The sequence below is a fragment of the Oxyura jamaicensis genome, chromosome 1 (genome assembly GCF_011077185.1).
Source record: "Oxyura jamaicensis isolate SHBP4307 breed ruddy duck chromosome 1, BPBGC_Ojam_1.0, whole genome shotgun sequence".
Classification (NCBI taxonomy): domain Eukaryota; kingdom Metazoa; phylum Chordata; class Aves; order Anseriformes; family Anatidae; genus Oxyura; species Oxyura jamaicensis.
Window position 1 is genome coordinate 88,457,400 of NC_048893.1, and position 26,802 is coordinate 88,484,201.

Sequence of the window (26,802 nt, forward strand, 5' to 3'; positions counted from 1 at the left end):
TTTTAATGTGGATAGATGTTCCTATGACAACTAACATTATTCAAAGATTCTTGTTACAGTGCTATATATTATATTAACAAGTTTAATATCATATTGGCAAGTGCTGCTTTTTTGCTAATGTCTTGAAAGGCTTACACATATGACAGATGACTGCAAACACAGAACACCCTCCCTGATTTTCCATTTCCTGCTGCCAGAAATACGCTGTGCTCAATAAGCTAAGGCATTCTACCTGTTAGAGCTCAACAGAAATAACAAGAGAATACAGATTTCAAAAGCTACACTGCAATTTTTCTTTATTTTTAAGAGATCTGTAAAACTCAAAGAGAGGAATTTATGATTAGTTGGTACATCTGCTAGCAATAAGATGGTGAAGTAATGATAGTTCCACATTATGTCATGACCCTGTACGATAATACAAATCCAACTCATTCCCAAATCAACTACAAAAAATAATAGCAAAACTCTTTCTCACAGGTAATGGTTCTACTTAACAGGATCTACTTGAACCATAAAGGTTTGATATCTCTGCAAATAACTGACTAATCATTTTGGCCTTCTTTACTGTTTTAGCAGCTTATGATTTTCTTAAATGTATCTGAAATTACTTCCCAAATTATCTGTGTATTGCAGATTGTACACAGCTGTTTATTTGGATATACTCAGTACTTTGTATATAACCACACTTTTTGACTGAAGACAGAGATAACATTATTATTCATAGGCCGTGATTAGAAAAATGTAACATCCAGTATTTTTTCCTGTACATACTATTCCCTAAAATTGATTTAAAATGGAATAACATTGCAAGGCTATTTCTACTCTAAAATCTTCTTGCTTGCATATGTCCAAGTATCCACAGAAAGAACGTGAAAACGGCAGAATTATCTTACTAAAATAAACATATGTAACATTTTAATCCAGGTAGATAGTTCTAGTAAATAGAAAGCCCCTTCCTGAAAGTTACATTAAATTCCTATTTATCCACATCATGATTAAACCATTTATAGCAAATCCATATGAACTTGTATTTTAGATACTAATGGTTAATTTTAAAAACTCTGGGAAAACTGGAATGAAGTTAAGGACATTATACCTATGACCATTAGAACAGGAATCTTTGGCTTCTGTGAAGTCACTGAGAATTTTGCTTCCATAAAGGTTTTAGAGGTTGGCTTGAAATAAAGCATGTTGTTTTTCACAACAGTATCTCGTAATGAGCTTTGTGAAAACCTCCATCAAACTTAGCTGGATCTGGGTTTTGCGGCATGAACTGAGCTCATTTCTTTTTGGAAGGCACATCTGTGTTACTCAACAGAGCAGAAACCTACTAGATAAATCCCTAAGCCCAGACAATGCTCCACCATTCAGAAATTCTAGCTGTCAGCAGAACTGACTCAGTCTCAGCACTGCTGGCACCTAACGTGGCATCTCTGCTTGAAGCCCCATTGCACGGTACAAACATGTTCAGGGACACTAACTCTCCTGCCCAATCAAGAGCTTGATTCTATGTCCTGGATTGTTCCAGAGGTAATCAGATGAGATAAGTATACATTTTTAAAAGTAGAATACAATAAAACAGTGGCTATTACTTTTTTCTGTTTTTCTTTTGCTGGCATCAAGGGGATGGACATCGAAAACCTAAACTAAGAACTTCCAGGGAAAACCAAACAATAACAAAAGGAGCATGTGAAACTTACCCTTTTATCTCTTCTCACAGGCAGCTTTACTGCTTACATTTATTTATTGCTTTCCAAAGAAAGGCAGTATTGTGGGACAAATCATGTTTTTAGAGCAATTTGCAGTCTAAATAAGCATTAAAAAACAAACAAACAAACAAAAAAAAAAAAAACAAAGGAAGCCTATCAAGAACAAGGCACGGCTGGGCAGCCAGGAACACAACAATGTGCCGTGTAATATAAGATGATCACGGAAAAGTGTTGTGCACAGGTAACAAATTATCAAGTGAGAGATTTCACAAGAGTGTTATTTTTCCACTGTATCGTGTGCCTTTCCTGACTATGTATTCTGCAAAATCAATATGATAGAAAAACTCTGGGTGCTGGCTTTAATACCATCTTGCTGATTCAAGCTGTTCAAATGCACGCAAAGGACTTATCTCAAATTAAAAGGTCAGAACCATACTCACATCAAACTCCGCACGCTCCAACACAACTGGATGCTCACTAATCCAGGATGGATCTTCTCGGGTAGGGTGCAGTATTTCTTTCACTGGGAAAATATAAGTACATAGGTTCTAAAGGCTGCAGTAGCAGTGCGAAGAAATTCTTTTGGAACAATTTGTTTAGGCTGAAAAACCCTTCCTCATCTCAGATCTGTGGCACCATTTCAGAAAGTTTGCCAGTAAGATTTGGTTTCTGGAAGCATCCCCAGATGACACATAGGAAGAGCAGAGAAAAGATAGTAACGGGAGTGAGACAGCATCGCTCCATCAACTGTGGCAGGACCTTTGAATATTCAGCAATAAGCCAGGTATTTCCTTTGTGCTGCTCAAGGCCAAGGCAGAGCTGCTAAGCTGAAGTGCTGAAAGCAACATGCATCATGTGAAACACATTTCCCCTTCTCTTCCTGTTAACTGCTGAAATATTGCTGCACACCACAAACCTTGGTGTCAAAGGAAAAAAGAGACAAATCTAAGGGACTGAGAATGGGATGCTACTGCTATTGACTTGACCCGGTTAAAATTAGAGCAAAACCAACTGCAACACCATTGTGTTTGTGATTTCTTTTTAATTATTCAGAGGGCAGGTGAATCATAAGTAATACTCACCATTAATAAGTTGGAGAGAGTTTGGGTCTAAAATCAAGGAAGTGTTTTCAAGCAAGGCATTTTTCTGGAGAATTTCAGCAATATAATCTTGGAAATCGCTGATGGTGTAAACAACTGTTGGATTATCCTCTATGTCCATAAAGGAATTGTCCTCCACCTTGTTGGAATGAAGGTTAATCAGGTCCCAGGTGGCATTGCTGATGGCTTCTCCATCAAAAGTAACAGCATAGTGCACTTCCACCCCACTTTGGTTTCACAAAGAGAGAGAACACACATGAGAAATGCAAGGCTTTCTGTGGCAAATGCTATGATTTTTTTCAAGAACCTGTGTCACTACTGTTTTTTTTTTTAAATACAAATACATTGCTTTTAAGGATTCTAGGTAAAAATAATTAATTATATTACTTTTCACACTCGTGTCTGCCTGCCTGTGTTTTCTACCCCTGCGAAGTTCCCAAGGAAAAGGTTACCAGAACACAACATGTGGCCTGGTCACAGCCTTGTATTTCTACCTCTGAAGGGTAGAAGGACCACCAGGAGACCAAACTGATGGCTTTCTGTCTGCATTATCAGTAGACCCACCAACATGCAGCAGTGTGAGTGATGCTTTTAAGATCATGCCCATGATGGGAATGGATCTGAAGTAAGAGTCATTTTCCTGGGAAAACAGGCTGTGTAGAGTAGCAATATACAGTAGCAAGTGGGAGCCCTGATCAGTGTCACTGTGCAGTGTCCATCTCTTTGAAATAACGCCTCTAGCAGCACTCAAATAGTATCTAATACGCCTTATAATTGGAAGCATTTTTCTAGACTCATTTGATCATTTATTCTCTAACAAAGTTTTGTGTCTATGTACAGCTTAGCTTTTTCATATTAACTCTCCTCCATTTTCTCCATGTTCTTTTCCTACCTATGTCTGGATGTCCTGGATGTCCTTTTCCACATGACAGAGTTGGTAGCAACCAAAATTGCCAAAGCAATGGCTCGGTTCAGAGAAGGCTCTAACACCCCAGTGCCAGGTACAACAAAGACATAATCAGCAAACACATGAACTGAAAGCAGGAGCCTGCTGGAGTTTTGCTGATGGCCCTATTACCGAAATGAGCCCACCGTAGGCTCATCTTGGGCACTGAATGCCAGTAAAGGAAATGAAAAGGGCCAGCAGTAGTGAAAAGGCAGAGCAAAGATGCCATACAGCATGCTAGTCAAAAAGTAACATTTATATTTAACACAACTGTGCTGTCAGTTGCAGGTAACAATTGCTAATAACAATGACACCATCATCTGTCTGGAAAGGGCTATAACATCTGGTATTCGGAACATAATCTCTTTGAATTGCTGCATGCATCTTAGCCTGCAGAAGTGCAGAGTAACAGAGGTTGCCTGACAGTCGCTGTTGCTTGTGAACAGATTTCCTCAATACCTTTCTTTGTTCAGTAACCTAAAATTAAAATGCTCATTCTCTGTAGAACTGTTTGTGGACACTGGTTAGGGCTTTACTGAGAAATAGACAAAATAATACTTCTAGTAATTTAAAGGCTGCAGTTCTTTTTTGTTTGTTTGTGAAATTCTTCAAGTAATATTGAAAGAGGAAAATTTAGGATGCTTAACCTGCATACACCTACCAAAAAAACAAGTCAAGACTGATGTCATCTTCTGCTAAGAAATGTCAGTAAAATTACTGCTAAGATGCACAGCAAATCCAGCCTTGAAGGAGCTAAGCCAATTGCCTTTGCTGGATAACTATGGTTTTCTTACTTATTTTATCTAATAATAATATCTATCCAAGATTTTGCTGCTAATTAGAAAGACCTTGAGTCATCATTAAACAATTTTGTTTTCTTCACAGAAGAGACTCCCATACACAAGCTAGCTGACTTGTGTTTAGGATGGTTTTCCTCAAGCAGTTTCTTATAAGCAGCATTCAAATAAGCAAATTATGTTTATTCATAATCATAACAGATGAATTAATTGCAGTTGCTGGTAGAAACCCCTCACATAGTATTTATGCTGGATAACTATCTCACTGTGGAGCCAAAACCACAAATCCCCAAGACAGTCAGTGTCATCCAGCTAAGGCGCTTTTCCATCTGTATTATGATAAAGTATATAAGAATGTCTTTACCTGTCCTCCTCAGGAGAGCTGAATACAGAAACAAAACACAACAGCAAAACCTGTTAAATCAACGTCACCACTTCCTTAAAGCCCAGCTTTACCAACTTTGCTTTTGTATTCTACAGGGCACGCAAATTTCAAAATCCATACAGCAAAATGTTTAAAAGTTGCAAAGTTGATCTGCTGCATAACCAATTGTTCGTCTTTTACTGAACTGACATTCTTCCTATTGATCAGAAGGAATCAGCAGAGCAGGGCCACTGTGCTATATTGCAGGTAAGGCAGTTAAATTGCCATCAGTACCAAGAGAAACAAAGCTCACTAATTCTATCTGAAGGTCAGTTTACAAACACATTTTTTCTCACGTGCAGCAGAGCATGGAAACAGTTTCCGGTATTTTTCCAGGAATACCAACCTTTTATTTCACTTCTGAAGTGAATGGAGGGTTTCAAATGTATTAGACTGCAAATACTGAGGAGTTTTGCTACCTCCCAGGCAGAGCTTCAGCAGGGTTTCCCCACGTCATTACCCCAGTTTGCTGTGGTTCTAGCCAGAAGTGAAAGTAGGAACTGAAAAGCCAAACCTGCCTCCGGGCTCCTGTGAGGGCTGAAGACAGTATCATTCTGTTTTCCTTGCTGCTGCAGGGATAACTTATGTATCTATCAATCAGTCTTATCGGGTCAGGTAATTATTCTCCTACAGCGGGCCACAACAAAGTGGAGTTTATGAATCCATTTGGGCAATTAGCATGGGGAACATTCCTGCCTCGTTGTTTCCAGCATTTCATAATTTGATTTCTATACCATCCTTTTTTGGTACTTCTGACAATGTTGTTGGAACAGAGTCCAACCATATGGTTCCAACCATAAAACCTTCCTCGCTATAACTGCTTTGTTATCCGGAAGTATCCTGGCTCAAATTTATTGGCTGTAATATTTTAAGAAATCCAGCTTACAAAGCCCCACTAGAAAACATTATTTAGATTGACCCGTGAAAAGCCTGACTGGATTCTGAAAGTCATATCCAGTCCATTCAAGTCCAATCATAATTTGTGATCCATGTATACCAAAACTCACAGATCAGATGTTTGACACATAATACACAGGATCCCCACCCCTCCTTTTTTCCCCACATATTAACTTAAAATGTCATTTTGAAGCACAAAATGATTTGAGGAAACTAGTCCTTTAAGCAATATTTATGAGACTGCAGAGAGTGAAAGCTTTTCAGATCATTTATCAAACATTTATTCACTCACCTTTGGTTTGATCAAAAGGAGAAAAACCCTCACATACCTCAAATGCCAACCAAAGTACCAACCAAATTAAGTCACACCTTTTAGAACTTATAAGAGATGAAAATATAGGACATTTTCCCAAAAAGATTCCCATGTTCTTCCTTGTTTAATACTAGGACACGTCAACAGTATTGAGGAAGTATCAGTGATTTTCAATTAGAAAACACCTCTTTTAATTTTGGGTCAGAATCTTAAACTGAAGGCAAGCATATCGTGAGATTCTTTGATCGTTACCAGGAGCAGAAAAGAGCCAACTACATTTATATACATTTCTACGTTGACTTCTGTACACATGAAGGTACCGGTAGGAAAGCACTTTTTCTTTGCTCAACACATCCTGGAAACTCCCTTGCACTGGCATTCTTCAAAGTGTAGTGCCAGCACATTGCACCTTCGACATGATCAGTTTCAACCACCACATATGCATCAGTATCTTTTTACCTGAATTCCAGGACATGGATGTTTTTGTATCCAGGTAGTCCTTCAAATACCTTTTGGATCTATTTTGAGGGGAAAAAAATATTAACACAAATTTCCTCCGCCCTCCTCCTTATAGTGAAAAAAGCAAGAAGTATTTTCAACATTTTCTAAAATCCTAAAAATGCATCTGAGCGGCTACTTCTAATAGGAAAAACAGGGTTAAATATTCTCTGTCTTTAGAGAAGAAGAGTTCTGGTGACATTGTTTCATTATTACAAAAGGAAAAGAGAAAGTATGAGGCACAACATCTAGCATTCCCCAAGAGGTGTATATAAATATTCAAAGGGGGGAAAATTCAAATAGACTCTGCAGAGATCTGTGCAACAACTGCAGAGAGCAGGTGACATTCTCTCTCTTATTTTTATGCAGCACAAACCCTTTTTTTGCCCCAAAGGTTTCCATTACTTCCCAAACCTCTTTGGATTAAAACAAATTCAGGAAAAATGCTTCGGACCTTAGCAACCTAAACAAGTGAAGCAGCAACAGCCACCTTAGGACCTGGGGCCTCAGACTCCAAAGATGCCCTAATCCATTACCTAGTGCAAAACACGGCCCATCTCCGCTGCCCTAAACATACAGAGGGCTCAGGAATGAGTGGCACTGCTACTCAGAAATGAAGACCGGGGCAGCAATATGGTAGTATGTCCAGGCCCAATTCAACAGTCAACTGTGTTGACAAAAACAAGAAAGAGAATACTGAAGGTTCATGCCAGTTTTGTATTTTTCCTCCCCAAAATCTTTGCCAGTTAAGGATTATTTTTTACTCCTCAAATTCCCCTTCCCCTCTCCAGTCTCCCTATTTTTAAACCGCCTCTGGTGAGACTTAAACAATCTGAGTGCTGCCGACTTTTTTTTTTTTTTTTTAAAAAAAAAAAAGAGGTTCTTTATCCAAGCAGAGAGAAAACCAGGCGAAGGATCAAAGGAGTGGAACATCCATGTGCCAGGTGGACTCGGTCCCATCTGACATTTCTTCCACACACACACTCTATGGCATTGCTACTTGGCCACACAACTAGGAAAATTAAGATGTCTAGCCGACGCTAGCAACTTGTGACAGTTGTGGTGATGCTTTTTGGCTCCAGTGGTGAGTACATCTCTTTCCCATCTGGCCCAGGATCTGGCACAGGGTTAGCACCAGTAAGAGGGATTCAACAGAGAACCCCAACTAAACAGGACAAAGAAGGAAGCAAAGCTAGAAAAAAGATGACCCTACCATTTGGCACCCTAGGTGCTTCTCCCAGGAGAAAGGAAAGACAAACTCTCTGCCCCAAGACAATGATGGTTATAAGATTACCATGATAAATAAAAAGTAAACTAAAATAAATATTGGGAACAACAGGGAAAGGAAAAACAGGAGACAGCAGCATGACTGTATTTTTAGCACTTATTTTATGTTGGTGGGTCAGTAATTTTAGTTATAGCATAGAAATTAAAACATTCAATTTAATTCCAATTAAGTTAACTTGAAGATTTAATAAATCATGTATATATGTGCTTATTTATTTATGCATATATATATGTGTGTATATATATATGCACGCATGTATTTTTTCTTTGAAGTCGGTGCCTAACATTCTCAACCATAGTTCATTCCCGCTGACTCCAGTGGGATTAAAGGATGTGCATAAGAATTTTTCTGAAGTTGGAGGGTTTTAAAATGTTCTCATATGCACTGCTGATTCTGGACATAAATGATGATCGAGAATTATCTTAGCAGCCTAGATTTCAAAGTGTATCTCACTGCAGTACGCAGTGATTCTTTCCACAAAACGCTGCTCCTGAGTGGAAGTAATGGACAAGTTCTGTTGTTTGTGACTTCCCCACCTATCACCTACTCTGCACAGACAGATTCCCTTGCTTGATTCTGGACTTTCTTCTACAATTAGAAATCTGGACACTGTGTAACCACTGAGATTTCCTAAATCCCGCTGAAGTGCTCAGCTCCTGCAGGAAACCCAGACCATGCCCACATGAGCAGATGCTGACAGACCTGAATGCCTTCTGCCTGCCCTCCACACGATGCTGTGCTGTACCTGACCTGCCAGAGCTGCCTTCCAGCGCTGCCCCAGCACAGGCTGATTGTTCTGGACTGCCACTGATTCAAGTCCTGCCTTTTTGGAGAGTGTGGGCAGCCTGGTTTGCCAAGACCTTCAAATGATCTTTTTCGCTCCCCGGTTTCAAACCAACAACATTACGGAGGAATTCAGAATTGAACAACAAGATGAAAAAGCTCTGAAAAAAATTCTAGGCAGCCTGGTCACTAGAGAGACGTTAAATACATCTTTAAAATTAAAGATTTTTAAGACCCAGTTATACCAAAAGACAAACAAGAATCTTGTCACTTCTCTGTGACTTTAAAACCTCTACAGCCATCACACTGACGGAGAGAGACTTAAAAGTTCTGAAAGGATGGTAAGGCCAAAGTTAGCCCTGGTAAAAACAATTCTTTAAAATAACTAAACAAAGAGTGATTTTCTCCCATTTACTAATAACACCCGTTTTAGTTTCTTTTGCTAACATAAGGCAAAATAAGTAAGAGCAAAAAGGGGCAGGAGCAGGGAAAGTGCCTCAGAAAGGTCCCTTCGTCAGTAACTATGCAGGAGTTGAGCGTAATTTTCTGATCTCCCCAAAAACATATGTCTACCTCGGCAAAAACTGATAGCAGGCTACTTCATAAGAAACATGGAAGAAAAATGGAGTCATGGTTTGACAACTGGTCTGTTGCACACAGCTCCACTACCTCAAAAAGGCAGCATGTCAAACAAAACAGGGCATTCTCACTGTGAGTATTTTCCAGCCTGCCTCAGGCAACAAAAGGCCTAAGCTGGTTCTGCAGAGCAGTCCTGGGACAGGTGCTTTGCAGAGAGAGCAAAAAGAAAGACATCAGGGGAGGTAAGTCACCTGAGAAACAAATTGTTCGGAGAGCAGCTGATGCTTCACAGTGTCTGGGTCACTCAGCTCCTCGCTGTACTTTTCTCCAGTGATCACAATGCTGAACTCAATCATCTGCTCAGTTACAGGTCTCATGAGATTCTCATTCTCCTTCTTTATCTCATTATTGATCTGGAAGAAAAGGAGAGAAGAGAGAAAATAAGAGGTGATTTAGTGACCTTTTTCCTCTGAGTGTTTTTTTTTATTATTATTTTCCTGAAGAAATAAATCCACTTTACTCACTGCAGACCAGATTCCTACCTATCCTGGATTTACTCCATGTAAAAAGCATCCCTAGATATATCTGCATGTAGATATGGTCCTCTCAGCAGTCAGCACGCTCCATTACTCAGCCAGGGTCCAAACATCCTCTTTTAAGTGGGCCAGAAACTTCTCCAGCCATTGCAGACCTGGAGGTTTCTCTGGCCCATGATGTGGCAAAAACCCTGAGCTCCCTCCACAAATGCTATAAGGACAGCAACACATCATGGCATGACTGGTGGGCCAAACAGATGGCATGATGAATTTAGTTAGTGACGTGGAAACTGCAGTCCAAAGCACAGCATGCTTACCTGAGTCACCAGCACACCTTTTGCCTTATGCTGTAATGGAGTACTCAGGAAGCCTCAGGGGCAGAGATGACAACTAATGAGACAATCTAGTAAGCAAGACAATTTTATAGTATTCTCATATTGCTGTTAGTTCTGTTTTCCCTTTGCGCATCTAAGTGCAAGGTTATCTAGTCGAACGGAGTTACAAACAGAAAACCAGCTGGGTGGGGCTTTTATAAGGCAATTTAAAGTACCAATGTGGATACAGCAACAGGTCACCTGAGCCTAATCAGCAACGGATTGACTTACCCAAAATGTACCCATTTATCACAAGGTTCCTGTTTACTATCCCACTTGGAAGACGAGTTACCTTTGCAAAGTTCTACATTCCACATGTCCAGGGTGTACAAACACCCTGGGATGTTCAGCCTCGGGAACTGCCATGGCTGCTGTGAGCAGCAGTGAATTCCAGTCCAATTTTCATCTAACTTCAATCAGTGAGCAACACAGGAAGAGCGCTTCCCGCTCAGTTCCCTGGCATTTTACAACCAGGATACTATTTTATTGTGGTATGCTGAAAGGCAAGAAAGAACAGATCTTGTTTCATGGCTTTATTCTAGAACAAAAATTTGGAATTTGCAATTTGAGGGGGAAGGCTGGTGTAAGTTAACAAGAATGCCTTTGGCTATTTACATGCAACTGCTGCTTTTTCCCTATTAAAAAAGGAAAAAATTGAGCCAACAAAACACACTTTTTCAGCAAAACTGCAGCCCGTATTATGTATGGAGCACGAAATGGAGCTCCACAAAGTTTAGCTGCCACCTGTGAGCAACCTGTATACCATTTAGGGCCCCTCCAAATTTTTTTTTTTTTACTTAAATTCTCTTCTTCCCCACACCCTTTCTTGACTAAACAACTTTGTTAAGGACCAGAGTGATTAGCACCCTGCTTAAAGCTAGTTACTATTTGGCAAATATATAATTAGCTTGCATGTATCTGCTGCTCCTACATGACTGTTTGCAACTCCACATAGTTCGAATCGTTTATCAGTTCCCTAGAAACAAAAGCCCAGTCAACACGTGAATGCAGAAGATGAGATTTGTTCACTCTTGGTCTTGTAACCTGCAGTGCATTTTGGATGTTCACAGCAATGATGAGGTGTGAGGTAACTGTAGAAAGTGAAAACACTGTAAGCAGCAGCAATCAAATTCTGGGTTCTTTCTGATTTACTGAGTGGTCTTATTCTCTGCTCCGGCAGTTCTGTTTCAAAAAAGAATAATGGTGTACGTGGGACCAAACCACACATTTGTGGTACATAAATATAAAATCAGACCCTGGACTTGAGTCAAAAGCTGTCTGCCTATTTCATACTCAGTGTTTATTCCTGGAATCACAATATCAGATCTCAGCAGTCAGCTGTGAAAGCTCTAGAAAAAAGCACAGAGTTTGGCCCAGCTTCGTGTCATGGCCGTGCTAGGGTACAGAACAGTGTACAGTTAAACTCAGTACCATAAATCAGCTTCTACTTATATGCAGCATGTGCGATTTTGTAAGCTTATCAGTAAATCCAGTGAGAGTTTCACGCTTACATAAAAACAAGTGCCAGCTGATGCATGCTACTCATTTGCACAATTTTCTTCAGGGGGCATGTAGGCTGACAAGTACTGCTGTTGGAATCTAGAGTTTGGGCTTAAATTTTAATCCAGGGGAGCTGTCTCCTGGAAGCAAATACTTCCCTGGGACCTATTTGGTGGTCAGCACCAAAAGCCAGCTCGCTTTTACAGAGACATTTCAAGTACTTGCTCTAGGCTTCCCTGTGCTGGAGTTTTGTTTTAGATATCAAGGTGAGGGTGACTGTAAGACAATAAATAAAAATTCATCCATGTCAGCAGGGGAAAAGAAGCAGGGAATCAGAAGCAATCTTCAAGGCTATCCAGGCTACCTCTGCTGCCCTAGGCAACTGTACCACTCGGACCCTTCAAACACTAGGACAGCAATTTAAGGCACTTTGTGCTTCCATAAGAATAATAACACTTCACATTCTTCATGGAGTTTTCAAAAGCCCTAGACATTCACTGCCTAGTCCTACATCACTATCAAATTCTTTGGTTGATAGCTCAACTGATTTGTTCTCTCTCACTGAGGGGGAAGCTACACTGCAGAGCCACTGCAAATGAAAGAACACCTAGATAGGAAATTATTTAAAAGTTTCTAAGGTTCATGCCCTGCTTTTATGAAATCTTAATACAAACACTCACAGTAGTGTCTGCGTCTTCAGTTTCATGGATGGTACCACCTGCAGGACTCTCAACGGAGACTTCATGAGGGGGAGGAACATTGGCAGCTGCATCTGAGTTTGAAAGAGAGCAGTATTATTATTTTTTCTCATGTACATGTAGATACACACGAGTTCAGGAAATGTGAACTAAAAGTAACACTTGATTCTTATTCCCATCATCATGACAGAAATACCACAGAAAACACCCACAGAGCCTCAGAAAAAGCATCAAATATGCTACTTAGAATTAAATGCTAATGTTCTAAGAGGATGTATTTGGGGAACATGAAGTAAGTGCAGTAAAAATTGCATAGAAGGATCAAGTAGGATTTTTGATTCATTTCATCACAAAATAACAGCAAGATATAACCTGATCACAAACAGCATTATTTGGAGATGGAAGAATTCACAACTCTTTCTCAAATCCACAAGCCATCAGGTTGTTCCATTTTCAAGTAACCAGTCTTGACATATTTCAGATGAAAACTGACCTCTCAGTGTGGTAACATCAGCATCCGAAGCTGGAGTTGGAGTCCCACTCCTGTTAAATAAAAGTAAAACCAAAAATTGAAGTTGGACACAGGGAGATAGATCCATTAGATTTTTATTTCCCTGTGATTCTGCTGTAACACCGAAAAGCATGTTTGCAGTAGAAGTTTCTCATGGTACTACTTTGCTGATAACTTCATAAAAATGAGGCTTTGTAATATTTTAGTTATTTTTTGCAACTCAGATAGCAGATCATGTGCATCTCTGGGGATGCAAACTTCCCTTAATTCCAAGTTACTTGGAGTCCCCTTCAAAAAACAATACATTTGGCCTTCTAGTGGTTCTGTAAATGAAGCAAATGCAAAGACCACAGAGATAACGCAAAAAGATACTTGTAACGTTCTATAAAACCCCCAGTTTTAAAAGTACCCTACAGTGCCTCAAAACGTCCTAGATGTACTGAAATCACTGCAAGAATATGGGTCCATCGTGACTTTTACCCTGCTTATTTGGAAAACTTCAAAAGCATCATTGTCCAATTATTATTATCCCATTACTATATTCACAGACATACAAGACAATGCCAGGCTAAATATGAAAAAAAAAAAAAAATCAAATAAAAATCAGATGAAGACTGACAGCCTGAGGAAAAAACAACAGCTCTGACACTGCTCTAACAGTAAACCCAAGCACTTTGGAGCCAATTCTGTGAGCCCTGAGTCATTACCAAGAGCAGGAGAGACACTCTGTCAGCAATGAGTCTTTCCTGAATGAAGAAAAAATGATTTTTTAAGTTTGTTGTATTTTTAATATATACAGCCCAATTCATGAGATTGGAAACATAAATGCTACACAGAAATTGAACGCTAAATTCAGAGCTCCAAAAATCATCAAAGTTCACTGCAGTGAGATATTTCTCCCATTTCTAAAGGAACTCTTTGTTATTTGTGGACATACTTCACTATAAAATAAACATCGCGGCAAGAAGTCTTCACTGTAATGTGTGCAAGTGCTTATGCTATCTGAGCCATGCTTTCCTATCCTTGCCAGGTTTTTGATTCACATACTAGATTACTGATCTTGCTGTCTGCCCTCAAACAAAACTCGAACCAAAGTTGATGCGTATTTTGCCTCCTTCAGGATTTATAATGAGTCTCTGTGTAACTCCAAAAAAACCAAGGGTTCCAGCACCAGCCAGACAAACATATCAAAAGTTAGATACTGATACACCTGGACAAAAGCATAGGACAAAACACATGACAGTGAATTCACATCTCAAATTTTGTTTCTCCCCCCAACTCTCTCAGACATGCAACGCTTAACAATAAGCAGATTAAAGATCAATCTGGTGACTTTTCTATTTAAACCAAGAACCTTTTCACCCATCCTTTCCCAGGAGGCATAGGCTAGTCCTGCACATAATGACTACCTATGCCAAACTACAGCAAGTTCAGAGAACATTAAACTGCCACGGTGAGATCAACATAACAAAGAGAAAATATTAATAAAAAATAATCTCCAGGTGAACACATCAGAAAATACTGATTCAAGAGTTCAAACAGTACCTTCATATATTTTCTTAAACAATGAAAGCCTACGAGCTCTATGCAGGCTTTGAAATGTCCAGTTATTTGTGTCTGCTTCTATCTCGTGGACAGTGTTACCTGTTTTCAGCCAGACACAAGGTAACTCCCTACCCATTCTTTGACAAGATAGAAATTCTCAGAAAATCTTGGAGTGATTCCCAAGAGTGGCAAGGCAAATTTTACTAGAAAGCAAGCATAATTCAGACAACATACCCTCTTTGCTGTTGACATCACAGATACAGTCACAAGTAACGCATTCAGAAAACATGAATTCCTTTCTGCTAACAACAAGTAAAAGGATTTAGATTTTCTTAAGAATGCTGATTTTATTTTAGAGTTTCCTTATTTATCATATTAGGACCGGAATCAAAACTGTTCCTAAATTTTCCTTGTTCAGATGAAGTATTTTCCAATTCAACTCACTTAGCTCTAAAGGACACAATCCTCTTACAAATTACAATAGGTTTCAGATTACATCTATACCAGTTTTACGTATTTCGCAGCATCACTGACTAAAGCATTTTAGGGCATCATATTTATTGATAATACTTTCAGAAGTAGATATGACTCTGCTTTTCAGAAGAGGTGAAACACTGGGAATTCACTTAACACACATTCTTAATGTAACTAAGGTCACAGAATAAAAACTCGACAAAAGCAAAGTGATGTGCAATGAAACAACTCCGTTACAAGACTTGTAATAGTCTGATCCACTGAAGGGCTCGAACTCATAAGCACATCAGCTAATGCTTGTATCAACCAACCCCCTTTTCTAAAGAAAGGGACAGAGAGAAGCCTCGCTTTCTGTGGCAGAACTAATCAGGTTCTGAGGTCAGCCTGAGGCTCTCAGGACTCGATTTGGCTGCCCACATGTCAGTCAGAGCCTTGTACAATTCATGGGGCCTCCAGGCTCTCCTGACCAGCCCCAGTTGGCACAGTCGCCCACAGATCCCACCACATTATACCTGCCAGCTCTCTGCAAGGCCTGTGCTGTCACTTGGGGCACCTCATAGAGACCAGAGTGTCTATTTAAGCCAACTGAGCACCTAACTTCATGCAGGGTTAGGGCTGGCTAAGGGCCAAATGCCCACACAGGCCCACTCAGCTGCTCTCTCACTCCCCCTCCTCACCAAGATGGGGGGAAAAACTAAGATGAGAAAGCTCACGGGTTGAGATAAAGACAGAAATACCATTTACCAGTTGTCAATACAAGCAAAACAGACTTGGTTTGGGGAAAAGTAAGCCATTTTAATGCTAATTACAATAGAAATGGGTAGTGAGGAACAGGAAATTAAAACAACACTTTTCCATGGGGAGACATGGGACAGCCCAGGCCTTGCCTCACACAGAAGCCCCGCAGCCCCTTGTCACCACCTGGTATAATTTCACCTGCCTAGGTACTGTAAGATCAATTCTAACAAAGTTGTTTTTTGAGGTAAACACCTTCAAAGTAAGCAAGAAAAAACAGGGAGAATTCTATGCTATAAACCACACTTTTGAAAGAATAATTTTGTAAATGGAAAAGCCTAAAAGTAGTTTTCTAGAGTGAAGTACTACTTCTTGAGTAGATAACTGTTTTTAAACATATTATAACACAATTTTTCAATTTTCAGTGGTCCCAGAGCACTATCCCAGTCGCTGACTTGAATGATACTTAGAGAGGCTCAGTGGGAAAACCAGGCTACTTCAGTGCACCTAGCAGCAAAGCTCAAGCAGGTGAGCGCGTTGGTCAGCCACACCAACTTGTGCACGGAGTTAACCATGGGCTGGGAACCACCGACAAAGCTGGGGCATTCAGCAACTGTGAAAGTGATAAAAATCCAGGGAAGAATACGGCCTTTGTCATTTACAGCGTAGCAAAGGCATCACCTGAAGCAGTAGCAGGCCATGTGCTTTGTCAGCAACAAATAATACATTCTTACTGAGCTTCTAAATACAGGCCTCCAAAGCCTAGCCATTTTTTGACAAACTTCTGCCTCAAAACAGGCTGATAATTAAAAGCCAAGGGCTTAAATAAGGCCCCACAAACACTAATCAATCTAATCAAGCAAGACCAGTCAAGAACTGAATTTGATCATGTTAACAGTTATCACTTTCATCTCAGAAGGATAAAAATACTCTTTTAAGAAACCCTGCTATAACCAGCCTCTCTTTATGCACAAATTTGTTTTTTTCTTTTAACCTTCTATTTCCCCTTAGCATTTTAATGTTTCAATTTAAATAATCTCCTCAAAAATGGCACTAATACTAGTTACTCTGAGGAAGCCACTCAAAATACTTAATCACAACACACATACTGATCCCTGGGCTTTACTTCTGGTCATAGTTAAAACAAGCAAGCCACAACAGGTGAGGAACTATATTCCAGCAAAAGCTTACGGTGAATTTGATAGAAATAGGTATGAAATGTAATTTCTATTGTCCTACCTGCATAACTGTTGCTCTGGACCACCTTGGCTGAGCAGTAAGCAAAATACAAGTATATATACATATAAGTATGGAGAGGCAGGAGGGAATATGCACAAGCAGATGTCTAAGCAGCAAAATGCACAATACCACACTACATTTCGTTAGTTGGCAGAAATTACTAGTTTCAGATCACACAGGTGTGGTAGACACCTGAATCTAGGCAAATTTAGGACATTGCTTATAAGGGTCTGAAGTTGATCTGAAGCAAATGGTGCTTATGGATAGCGCGTACATTTCACTACAGCAAACACAGCTTGCAGATACAGCCTATATTGCCCCTTTTCAAATCTCCTTGCAAGTGCTTTTTCATGAGATCAGTCACATCATGGAAAGACTCAGGAGGTTCCAAGTCCACCAAAGCAGAGAAAGTCCCATTGACCCACAGGCAATTGAAGAGCCTAAATAAGTCCTTATATGCAGCCATGTCATATTATTAATGGCAAGCACCACTCTGGACCTATCAAATGGTGCATCAGCAATACCATTCCCCCTCAGGATTTTTTTTTTTTTTTTTAAGTGTATTAGTTATGCTTGTCTCTGCAGTTTTCTCCAGATTTTTCCTCCAGGCTTAACTATCACCTCAACTTGACTGCTGAAGAAGGTACTATCTTCAGATCTGTACTACAGGTTACATATATTCATCAGCTTATTTTTATTCATCAGCAATTGGAATAGCCTAAAGTCTGATTTGCTATGTCAAGCATTTATTTTTCTTAAACATTATTATTTCAGTGCTCATATTGAAAAGCCTTTTTCAAAGAAGGGAAAAAATAGCATTATGGTCTGATTTTCTTCTTTTTAAAATTTTAACCACAGGTCCTTGAACTAAGTAAGTATGTAGCTTCAGAAGTATTTTTATCCAAGTATGGAGTGGAAGACTGAGCCTTGTATTTAGATTCCCGTTCTTTTAAATTCTACTTGCACTTATCTTAATTTTTATTTAGGTTGTTCTTTAATTTTTACCTATTTTGTTTTTAATTAAAGCAGAATAAATCTTTCATATTGCTATCTGACAGTAGGGGGCACAAAAGAAAATACACAACTAAAGAGGAGCAGCCTGGAAATCTTCACAAAGGGTAAAGCTGTGCAGATGCTCACAAATTTTTGAAACAAGCAATATTGTTGCCAAGTCCGAATGCAGGCAGAAAAGGAGTTCAAGTATGTTTCTAGCCCACTGAAGGCAGTTGAAATGATTCCAGCATGGAAGACAAACACTTTTCTTTCATGGAGCCCATTTAGAGGAAAAGGTTTAAATTTGAGTGGATATGCCATCAACCATTGCTGCTACTGCCGATGAAGTATGGATCCTAAATTTGCCAATGTATTTCAGATCAGACAACACAGACAGAATGGAGGAGGTCTGGACATGATTTATCATGCCTAATTTCACTAAGTTCACCATCAGCAAGTACCCCTCAAAAATGACAAATCTTTCTATTTATTTCATTTGACATTAATAGCCACTTCTGAGGAACTGAAAAATAGCACATTATTATATTCAACCTTTCCAACTACCCCATACTCCTTATATCTTCTTCCTTATGTTATTATTCATACAGCATTCACAAAACGTTCTGACATAATAGGTATGGTTTTCTACTGCAGCTTTTGTGCTACTCCTTTGCCTTCAGTTGATCCTCAAGATCTGGCTTTTGATTTTGCATGAATGAGACAGGATGACTCGTGGCATCATTTCAGATGTCATATTGCATCCTCCAATATTAACACAACAAAATCCATTATGCAAAGTCACAGTGGCCTAGTGAGTAAAGAAATCATTAAAAGCCTTTAGCTGATGCAGTGCTCCCACATTTCTGACCTGGGCAAGACTCCACAATTTCAATTGGGCTGCTCTATACAAATCTAGATTGTGTCCCATATGTTACTTTTCCTTTGAGGTTTTCTCCTCCCCAGTACTTAGTTTAATCCCTCAGCTCCTTACAAGGCCAGGCTAGCTGAGTGTTTAACCTACGTGAATGCAAGTGCAAGTCTTACTGGAACAAACTCCCATCCTGCTGTTACGTAATTGTCAGTAATGCAGGATTGTGAGTTATTTTGGGAAGTAAAACACATGAGTACAAGACACCTTCCTGTAGGCTACACTAGAACTATCTTAGCATTTAACTAGCTGAAACCAGCTTTTTACACCTAGATAGAGGCACAACACTGACATCGTGGTAGGATATTATGAGATGCACTAAATTATTTAATTCACAGCTTCAATTCTACAGATGCTTATAGCTTTCAGCACAGATGCTTATAGCTTTCTAGATCAACACTTTGATCTAGAAAGACAGTGTAGTTAAAATGACCAATAGGTATCAAGGCTCTGTCTTCAGTTCCAGATCAGCTCTAAATTAAGAAAATGAATACCAAGTTCTTTCACAGAAAAAAAAGAAAGGGTCAAAGCTCATAAAAAGGAAACACTCTTTGTAGTTTTGTGTGCCTGACCTATGCTCTAGAAGAGAAAACAGTCCTACTGCAAAAATTCCTATGTTCTTATCAGTGGGAAAACAGACTGAAATCCAGGTCCCCAAACTAGTACTTGTTTCTACACAGTAATTCAAAAAAATTGAGTTCATCAGACAACCTCTGTTACCCTTCCACTCTAGGCATCCTCTGGAAGCCTGTTGTCCCTGGCAATGTGCAAGCCTCATCTGAGCATTTCATCCAGATACTGAAAACTGGTGCTTTAGGATAGTCCCTCCATCCCTCGAGACACGAGACCAGGTCAATTCCCCGTTCTGACAGAAATGTCACAGCCAGGTGGTGAGACAGCCACTTGCAATTCACTGCCCTGCCCTGCACACATCTCCAGGACCAGTCTCTGCACATGTAGGTCAGCCCCCAGCCTCAGTGAGATCTGCAGAAAAGCCCATGGGCAGGTCATTCCTGCACCGCCCAGGAAACAGCAGGACTGCACTCACATTTCTTCCTGTGCAGGAGGGACTTGATGCTAGACTTCCCTCACCATGCTTTAAAGACCGGGTGAACCTGGGTTGCAAACTTACTCTGATTTCTTACAGGAAAAAAATAAAAAAGGCCTTCAGTTTATTCCGATGTGTACTGGGAGGTCTAGCATATTTTTGCAGGCAGTAGTAATGTTGGCTGGTGGCAGTGCTGAGATGACTCCCTCACTCCTCTCGATGGAGGATATCTGAGGTATCTCCTATCCATGGCAGCCAATAATGGCTTCGTTTTTGCATGACCTTGGCTTACAAACTTGAAAATCTTAAACCTTGTGGTGCAGAAGTGTCCAGAATGCTCTTAGAATTATATGTATATAGCGTTGCCAAACTAAATTATACAAATTTCTTTCAGATGCTCCATTATCCAGAGTAAATCTACCTGTTTCTATCTCACTGCTTTAGTCCTTTATCACTCTATGCTATAAAACTACCATATACAAGCACAAGTCAAACAAAAATTTTAACAGGAAAAAGATACAGCAAAACTAAAGTTTAAATTGAGAATGATAACAGAGATCGCATCCTAAAGCTATGAACAACCGGAAGTAATATATACTTGGATAAAAGCAGTATTTTTGAGAGAGAGAAGCAATATAGCCCCACAATTTCAATTGATTTGAGTAAAACTTGCCAATTAGTTTGCTGGAGCCCCTTTAATGTCTGTCACAAGGCACTCGATGGATGGCTTTTATACGAGTACAAAATTAATCACTCCAATCCACCTTTCAATCAAATGTTGGTCTTTTTGCATGGTTAGGATGTTTAGCCCTGTATATATAGTGACTCTAGATAAACTACTGTTATCTAACTTGTCTCACATAACTCTATTTTTACCAGTTTTCCTGAACAATCACAATGACGGATATAGTGGCTTTTCAAATTCAAATTTCTTCTTTTTCTTTTTTTTTTCTTTTTTTTCTTTCCAGAGCCTCCAATATTCAAACTGAGATAACTGATAACTGCAACTCTGAATTCAAATTTGCTGATAAATAAGATGTAGTTCCATTCACATAAGGAGCTTTAAGGTCTAAAGAACACCTTATGCTAATGGGAAATAAATTGTCCCATTAAGTTTACAAGAACAGTATTTTTATTTTTGTTATTGTTATTTTCTTTTTGAAAAGAAAAGCATATAAAAGTTTGATCAATGTTACGTTCTCAACAGAAAAAGTTCTGTACAGATTTACACTGCTCAACTGACCAGTGGGCTTAGGGCAGTCCCCATGTCAGAGAAGAGTTCAGCTCAACAGGACAGAGAAAAAAGGATCTTTTAGGCATTGCCTTTGCCCTTACCATCTTATGTCATTAATTTTAATTTATAATATTGCGGTTAAAAAAAATCATTATAAGAATAATTACTTTGGGATGTCAGTTTTTGTTTTGTTTTGTTTTGTTTTTTAAGATCTGTTAAGTGACTACTATTTCCAGTAAATGAATTATTCATTTGTCATAGCTTCACAGGGTCTGTAAAGCAGGGAACTGAAGCTGCTTATTTTTCAGACAAGTTCAGCACTAGGTTGTTTGGGTTTGAATTGCTCTAAAAATAACCAGTTAGATTAAGTTCTGAGAATGGAGTACTAGTAATTTGGTTTGCCTTCCAGTTCAAAAAGACAAAAATAACAGTTCAGGTTTGCTTTGGTAAAAAGAAGTCAAAATTCAGACTAGTTTTCATTTTTATTCCCTTGTTAAAAATGTGAGAAGCCCACACAGACAACTTCCTTGTGTTTTTTAGAGCACTTCTCTCAAAAGTTTTCTGAAATAGCATTTCAGAAACATTTCCTTTTTTTCTTACTTTTTGTAACGATGAGCAGGTCTACCTTTGGGAAAGGTTCACAAGAAAACCAGAACACTCACACAATTACTGAGGACACATCTCTTTCCCAAAATAGATTTTCCCCACTAAACCTCTGCAGGTAAATAGCCTGCACACGCGCCTGACTGGCAACAAGGTGATGACATACTTAAGCAAAAGTACAAGCCCCAGATTGACTGAGATATTTTCAGCGCGTCAAGCATGCTAGGACAGCCTGTGAGAAGTTCACACGCAAGAAAGACAGGATTCCTCCAACACACTGAATACTTTTCTATAAGCCCTTTTGCACAGAGATGAGTTTTGTTCATCTTCAGTTTGTTAATCAGCTCCAGCTGCGGCAGGAACTGGAGAAAGGACTGATCAAGAGGCTATTTAAAAAAGGAAAATGACTTACCCACATGACCAATCAGTGCAGGAGCTGACAAGAAAGAAAAGGATAAAAATAAAAAAAGAGAGAAAGGGTTACAAAATGTCACAACTGAATTCTGCTATTATCTCCAGACAGAATAAAATGCAAAACAAATGTAGATACTCACCCAGACATTGCTTCCTTTGTATAGGACAGTTTCTGGAAAACAAACAAACAGACCCTAATTATATTTGAGAATCAAAAAGTGGAAGGAAGTCAAATGCAGTTTCTTTCCTCCTCTATGCTAAAAGAATGATCTTTTCTTTGTTCTATATTAATTTGGTTGGTTCAAAATTTATTAATGAAGCTTTCTCTGAAAATAAAATGCATTTCCAAAATACAACTGAAACACAGCAACAGACGCTGTAAAGAGCATTAGGTTTGTCAGAAGATGCACAGCATTTCTACATTTTCCTGCAGAAACCATGTTCTCTCAGCGTAGGGGAGGCTGGGAAGGAAAACTTTTTCAGTAAGAGTTCTTAAGAAATACATTATTTCTGCTACTTGTCTATTGATTTAAAACCATCTTTTTCTAAGTACAGTTACATCTTAAATTAATGTAGTAGGATTAATCTGAACACTTTGGTTAGGATTATACACGTGACTCAGGTGACATTTTTTCATAAATTGGTGTATAAAGGCAAAGACAGGGCTACTCAGTTCACAAATTTTCACCAAAATCCTCACAGCAGTGATGAAATTGGTTCTAGAAAGAAGTCACAGGAGTTTCTGTGGGGTCCGCACAAGAAGGGGAGGAGATCCTGAGCATTCTGCAGCGTAATGAGGGCTGTTGAAGAGCACTGTTGTGTCTTGCTGCTGTTCCAATGTAAACAGAATATAAAATACTCACATGACTGTTGTCCACACAAAATTTCTGTTTCTCACTGCTTTCTGGGGAAAATGGATTGTTTGGTGGTTTATCGGACTGGCTTTCTTTACACAATCAATGCAGGGCTAATAAAACTACTGGACATTTGGTATTTCCAAGGAATCATTGCTCCGCATGGCGCCTGCGCTCAGCTTCAGTGCACTGGGACATGCAAGGAAGAGAGACTGATTCCCTCTCTCCAAGCTTTTGGAAATTTACACACAAGAACAAGTCTTTCAGTAAAAGGTATTTGTTCATTAAAAAAAAAAAAAAAAGCAGTTTGCAAGTGCTATTGAAAACAAACCCAGTTATTAGGGAACCCCATTTTTTTTTAAACAACAGGTACTCTGTACTCAGCGGCTGTGCTCACTAGCCCAGAAAGGCCATTGACAGCAGAGGTCACTATAATCCTGATCATTTTGTAGAACAACAAGGAGACTCCCTAGCAAGGGGTATAATTGGCCAAAGCTCTGTTGTGGGGTTGCCGGAGGAACTGGTGGCACCCAGCTTTCTCAAGCCCGGGTCCCAGGACCTGCCCAATACATCCTGCTATTGCAAAATCTTCTACGTGATAAATTGTAAAAAGAACTGACCAAATCTGAAAAGCCTCATTGTTATTTTATGACAAACACGACACATTTTGTCTCCACATCTACGTTTTTTTTTTTAAAAAGGCATCAAATTATCCAGTCCTCACCCAGTTTTGTAGTATACTAGGAAAGCCTAATACTGCATGAATCGAATGACAGCCTCGTCACGATGTGGCTGGATTATTCCTTAATTCACCTCATTCAGGACAGAATTTTCACTCCATGGCAAATCACCTCTTTTGTGAAATAAAATAACTTTGATGGATTACATGCTTTAAATGACTAAATGACATCATTCTTTCTCAGACAAAATCTCCCACTGGATTTAACAGCTTTGAAAAATAAAGGTAAAAGATCATTACCCTTACATTTGCTTGCTACCTATGCTGTGCAGCTTTATGAAAACAACAAAGAAAATTCAGGACCTGTAAATTACAGATGAGTTGACCAATGAAATATCAGGCATCCATTAGAATCCATGTGCCACTACAAAACTTGCAGAGAGATTATCATCATCTTGCAAATTATGTCACAGGTAAAATCCCAGTTTACAGTAAGTTCAAAAGAAAAATACGATTTCAGCACCCACTCTGAAACATAAGACTTTTTTGTATAACATTCAATGTTTTTTTTTTTTTTTGATTATATTTTTTTCAACTGGAAATGTGCAAATGAAAATGAAGCATCCCCTGTGGCTAAACTGGCACAGCCTGCAACATGTTGTAGTGATTGCCTTCCTCTCCCTTAAATCTCCAATTTGCATTCCAGTCTGGGGTGAGAGCAAGCACTGATATACTTGAGTTTTAAGGCAAATAGGCACCTTTTCCCTCTAATTAGAAGCCAAGAGCTCTAGAGTTCTAGTTTGGGCTTGGTTTCTCACTTGGTACAGAAGAGCCTTTGCCAAATTACCTCGCCTCTCTGACTCAGTTCCAGCATTTGCAAGATGGAGTTACAAACATGCTCCTACCTACCGCAAAAGGATCTGCAGGGATTAATTAGCATCTCTACCCTTCGAATACTTGAAGTCATCTATAAATAGTTCGACATAGCAGCGGTAGCCACACCACAGCTTGAAGGCTTGGCTTTTACTCAGAGAAGCTGCCTCTGGCAGATGCTTTGCATAAAATTAGTTCTCCTGAGACACTCATAACACAATCATACCAATTCTTCTAAAGCTGGGAGCTGGGTTTTTATCAGTTGCACTAGCACTTACCCTTCTTAACACACTGCAGTTAGTTTTATTTAATACAAAACTATCACAAAATTAGTAAGAGTCCATAGCATTAAATGCAGACTAGCACAACAAATACCTTTCTTGGAGGCAATTCCAGGCAGGAGAAAAGGGTGGAGGAAATGTCAAGGAGATCTTCAATAATCTCATATTAATTTAATCCCATCTATGCAGGATCGTAGCAAGCATGATTGATTTAACCCACCCGTACACATCGTTTCCCACAGGAATGCCATACCAAGAAATGATTCTTTCTTTGCCTGCCCTGGTCCCCCCTCACGGCGTGCTGCAGAATCATGCTCTCGCAGAGGCAAGGCCAAGGCATTAGTCGGGGATTCAAGGAGGTAGATAACAAAGTCCAGAACTGAAGCCGGTGTGAAAGAGCAGAATGGATAGCTGTACTCTGCTACATAGTCCTGACAGATAAGGTGATAATGTAGCCTATGGTGGGCAAAAACAGAGAGAGCAGGAAAGCTTAGTGGAAGAGAGGTAGTTTTAGCCACAACCAACTTGAAGTGAAAGCTAGAGATTCATGGTAAGGTGTCAGGAGCTAGCTAAAGGTCCAGCCAGTCCAGAAGGAATCAGCTGCACAGCAAAGGTAAACTCTCAGCATAGAAATGATTCCTCGGTGTGTCTTTGGCAATGCTACCTAGAAACAGGATGCAAAACAGGGAAAACAAAGAACAACTACAGATTTGCCAAGGAAAGGAGCTGATCAGACAAGGATGATGAGGATGAAGTATTGGTTCTGAGCTCTGCATGCAAAGAGATAAGCAGAGGCCTCACAGTTGACAGTTTCTGAACTGTGTCAGCAGTCAAGAGAGACTGAACAGCAAGATTTATGCTGGAACTAGACAAGAGTGACCACAGAGAGAATCTACAGAGTTTTTACTACAGAAAGAGTTTAAGAGATGAAAAGGAGATGAGGCAAGATTCGCAGAAAGAACTGGGGTTTATAAATTTGCATGTGTGGGAAGTTTTGTGTTTTGTTGTCATTGTTTTATTTTAAAGTTAGAGAAGCTTACATCTTGCAATGCAAGAAGAGCCCAAGTCAACAGGAGAATAGGAGAACAGTAAGTATGAGGATAAGAAAAAGATGAAGGAAATATGAAAAAATGGCTCAAAGAAGGGCAGTGGAGGAAAAATTGGAAGAAAAAAAACCACCAGTTTGGTGTTTTGCTCAACCCTAACGCCTTACAGACAAAGAAGTTTGTGTTGTTCTGCTGAGCACCTCATCTGTGAAGGCAGAGCACTCATGGAGTATAGCTTGGGAGCTCACCGCGCACCCAGGCAGGTGCCAGCAGTTAAAAGACACAGCGGAAGCACCAAGAACTGTCTCACCCTTAATCCTATTTAGTACAATAGGCTGCATATGAAAATTCAGACCCCCATTTTCCTTCCATGACAAAGGCTGCACAGAATTAAAGAATAACCGTAGAAAGAAATAGACAGGGAAGCCAGTTCTTACAGATGAAAGTCTTTCCTTGAAGAATGCCCAGAATACACAGATTCCTCCCTAAAGAACAGGGAAAACATGTATCAGAACAGTTCCCCCAGCTATTCCAGAACTGTTGCATCATTTCTGTAATTTATAAAGCCAAAAAACGTGCCCAGCACCTACGTGGGTACCTCATGAAGAGATATCATAGCCCAGCTGTAAATCTTCCTACACATGCCACACAGATTGCTCATTTGGCTGCAGTGCCTCAATCTCACAGCAAAAAGCACGCAGCTCTTGGGAAATCCATAGGTATTTCTGCTTGCATTTCTCCCCTCTGAGATCTTTCAAAAATGATCTAAGCTTGTTTATTAAAGAGTAGCAGAAGCGCTGCCTTCTGAGGCACACCTCCCTTACCATAGAAACCACCTGATGACCGATGAGTATGTCCAGCTACGTAAGCCTTCACCTCCACCAAATTAGTCAAGCTTTTTTG

General features: G+C 39.6%; 1 protein-coding gene across 5 annotated transcripts in view; it reads right to left on the reverse strand.

Moving 5' to 3' along the window:
- The window catches only part of IMPG2 (interphotoreceptor matrix proteoglycan 2), a 52,882-nt gene that overhangs the window by 11,250 nt on the left and 14,830 nt on the right, over positions 1-26,802 (reverse strand). For 2 of the 5 annotated variants that reach the window (XM_035315013.1, XM_035315011.1), the window contains exons 3-11: positions 22,307-22,338; positions 22,165-22,188; positions 12,936-12,985; positions 12,425-12,516; positions 9,586-9,747; positions 6,646-6,704; positions 4,917-4,934; positions 2,792-3,036; positions 2,150-2,232 (exon numbers count right to left, since the gene is read on the reverse strand). In XM_035315013.1, coding sequence (XP_035170904.1) covers positions 2,150-2,232; positions 2,792-3,036; positions 4,917-4,934; positions 6,646-6,704; positions 9,586-9,747; positions 12,425-12,516; positions 12,936-12,985; positions 22,165-22,188; positions 22,307-22,338 — 765 coding nt within the window. Of the gene's footprint in view, positions 1-2,149; positions 2,233-2,791; positions 3,037-4,916; positions 4,935-6,645; positions 6,705-9,585; positions 9,748-9,858; positions 10,669-12,424; positions 12,517-12,935; positions 12,986-22,164; positions 22,189-22,306; positions 22,339-26,802 lie in introns of those variants that run through there. The other 3 variants (XM_035315012.1, XM_035315015.1, XM_035315016.1) reach the window with 3 other exon arrangements.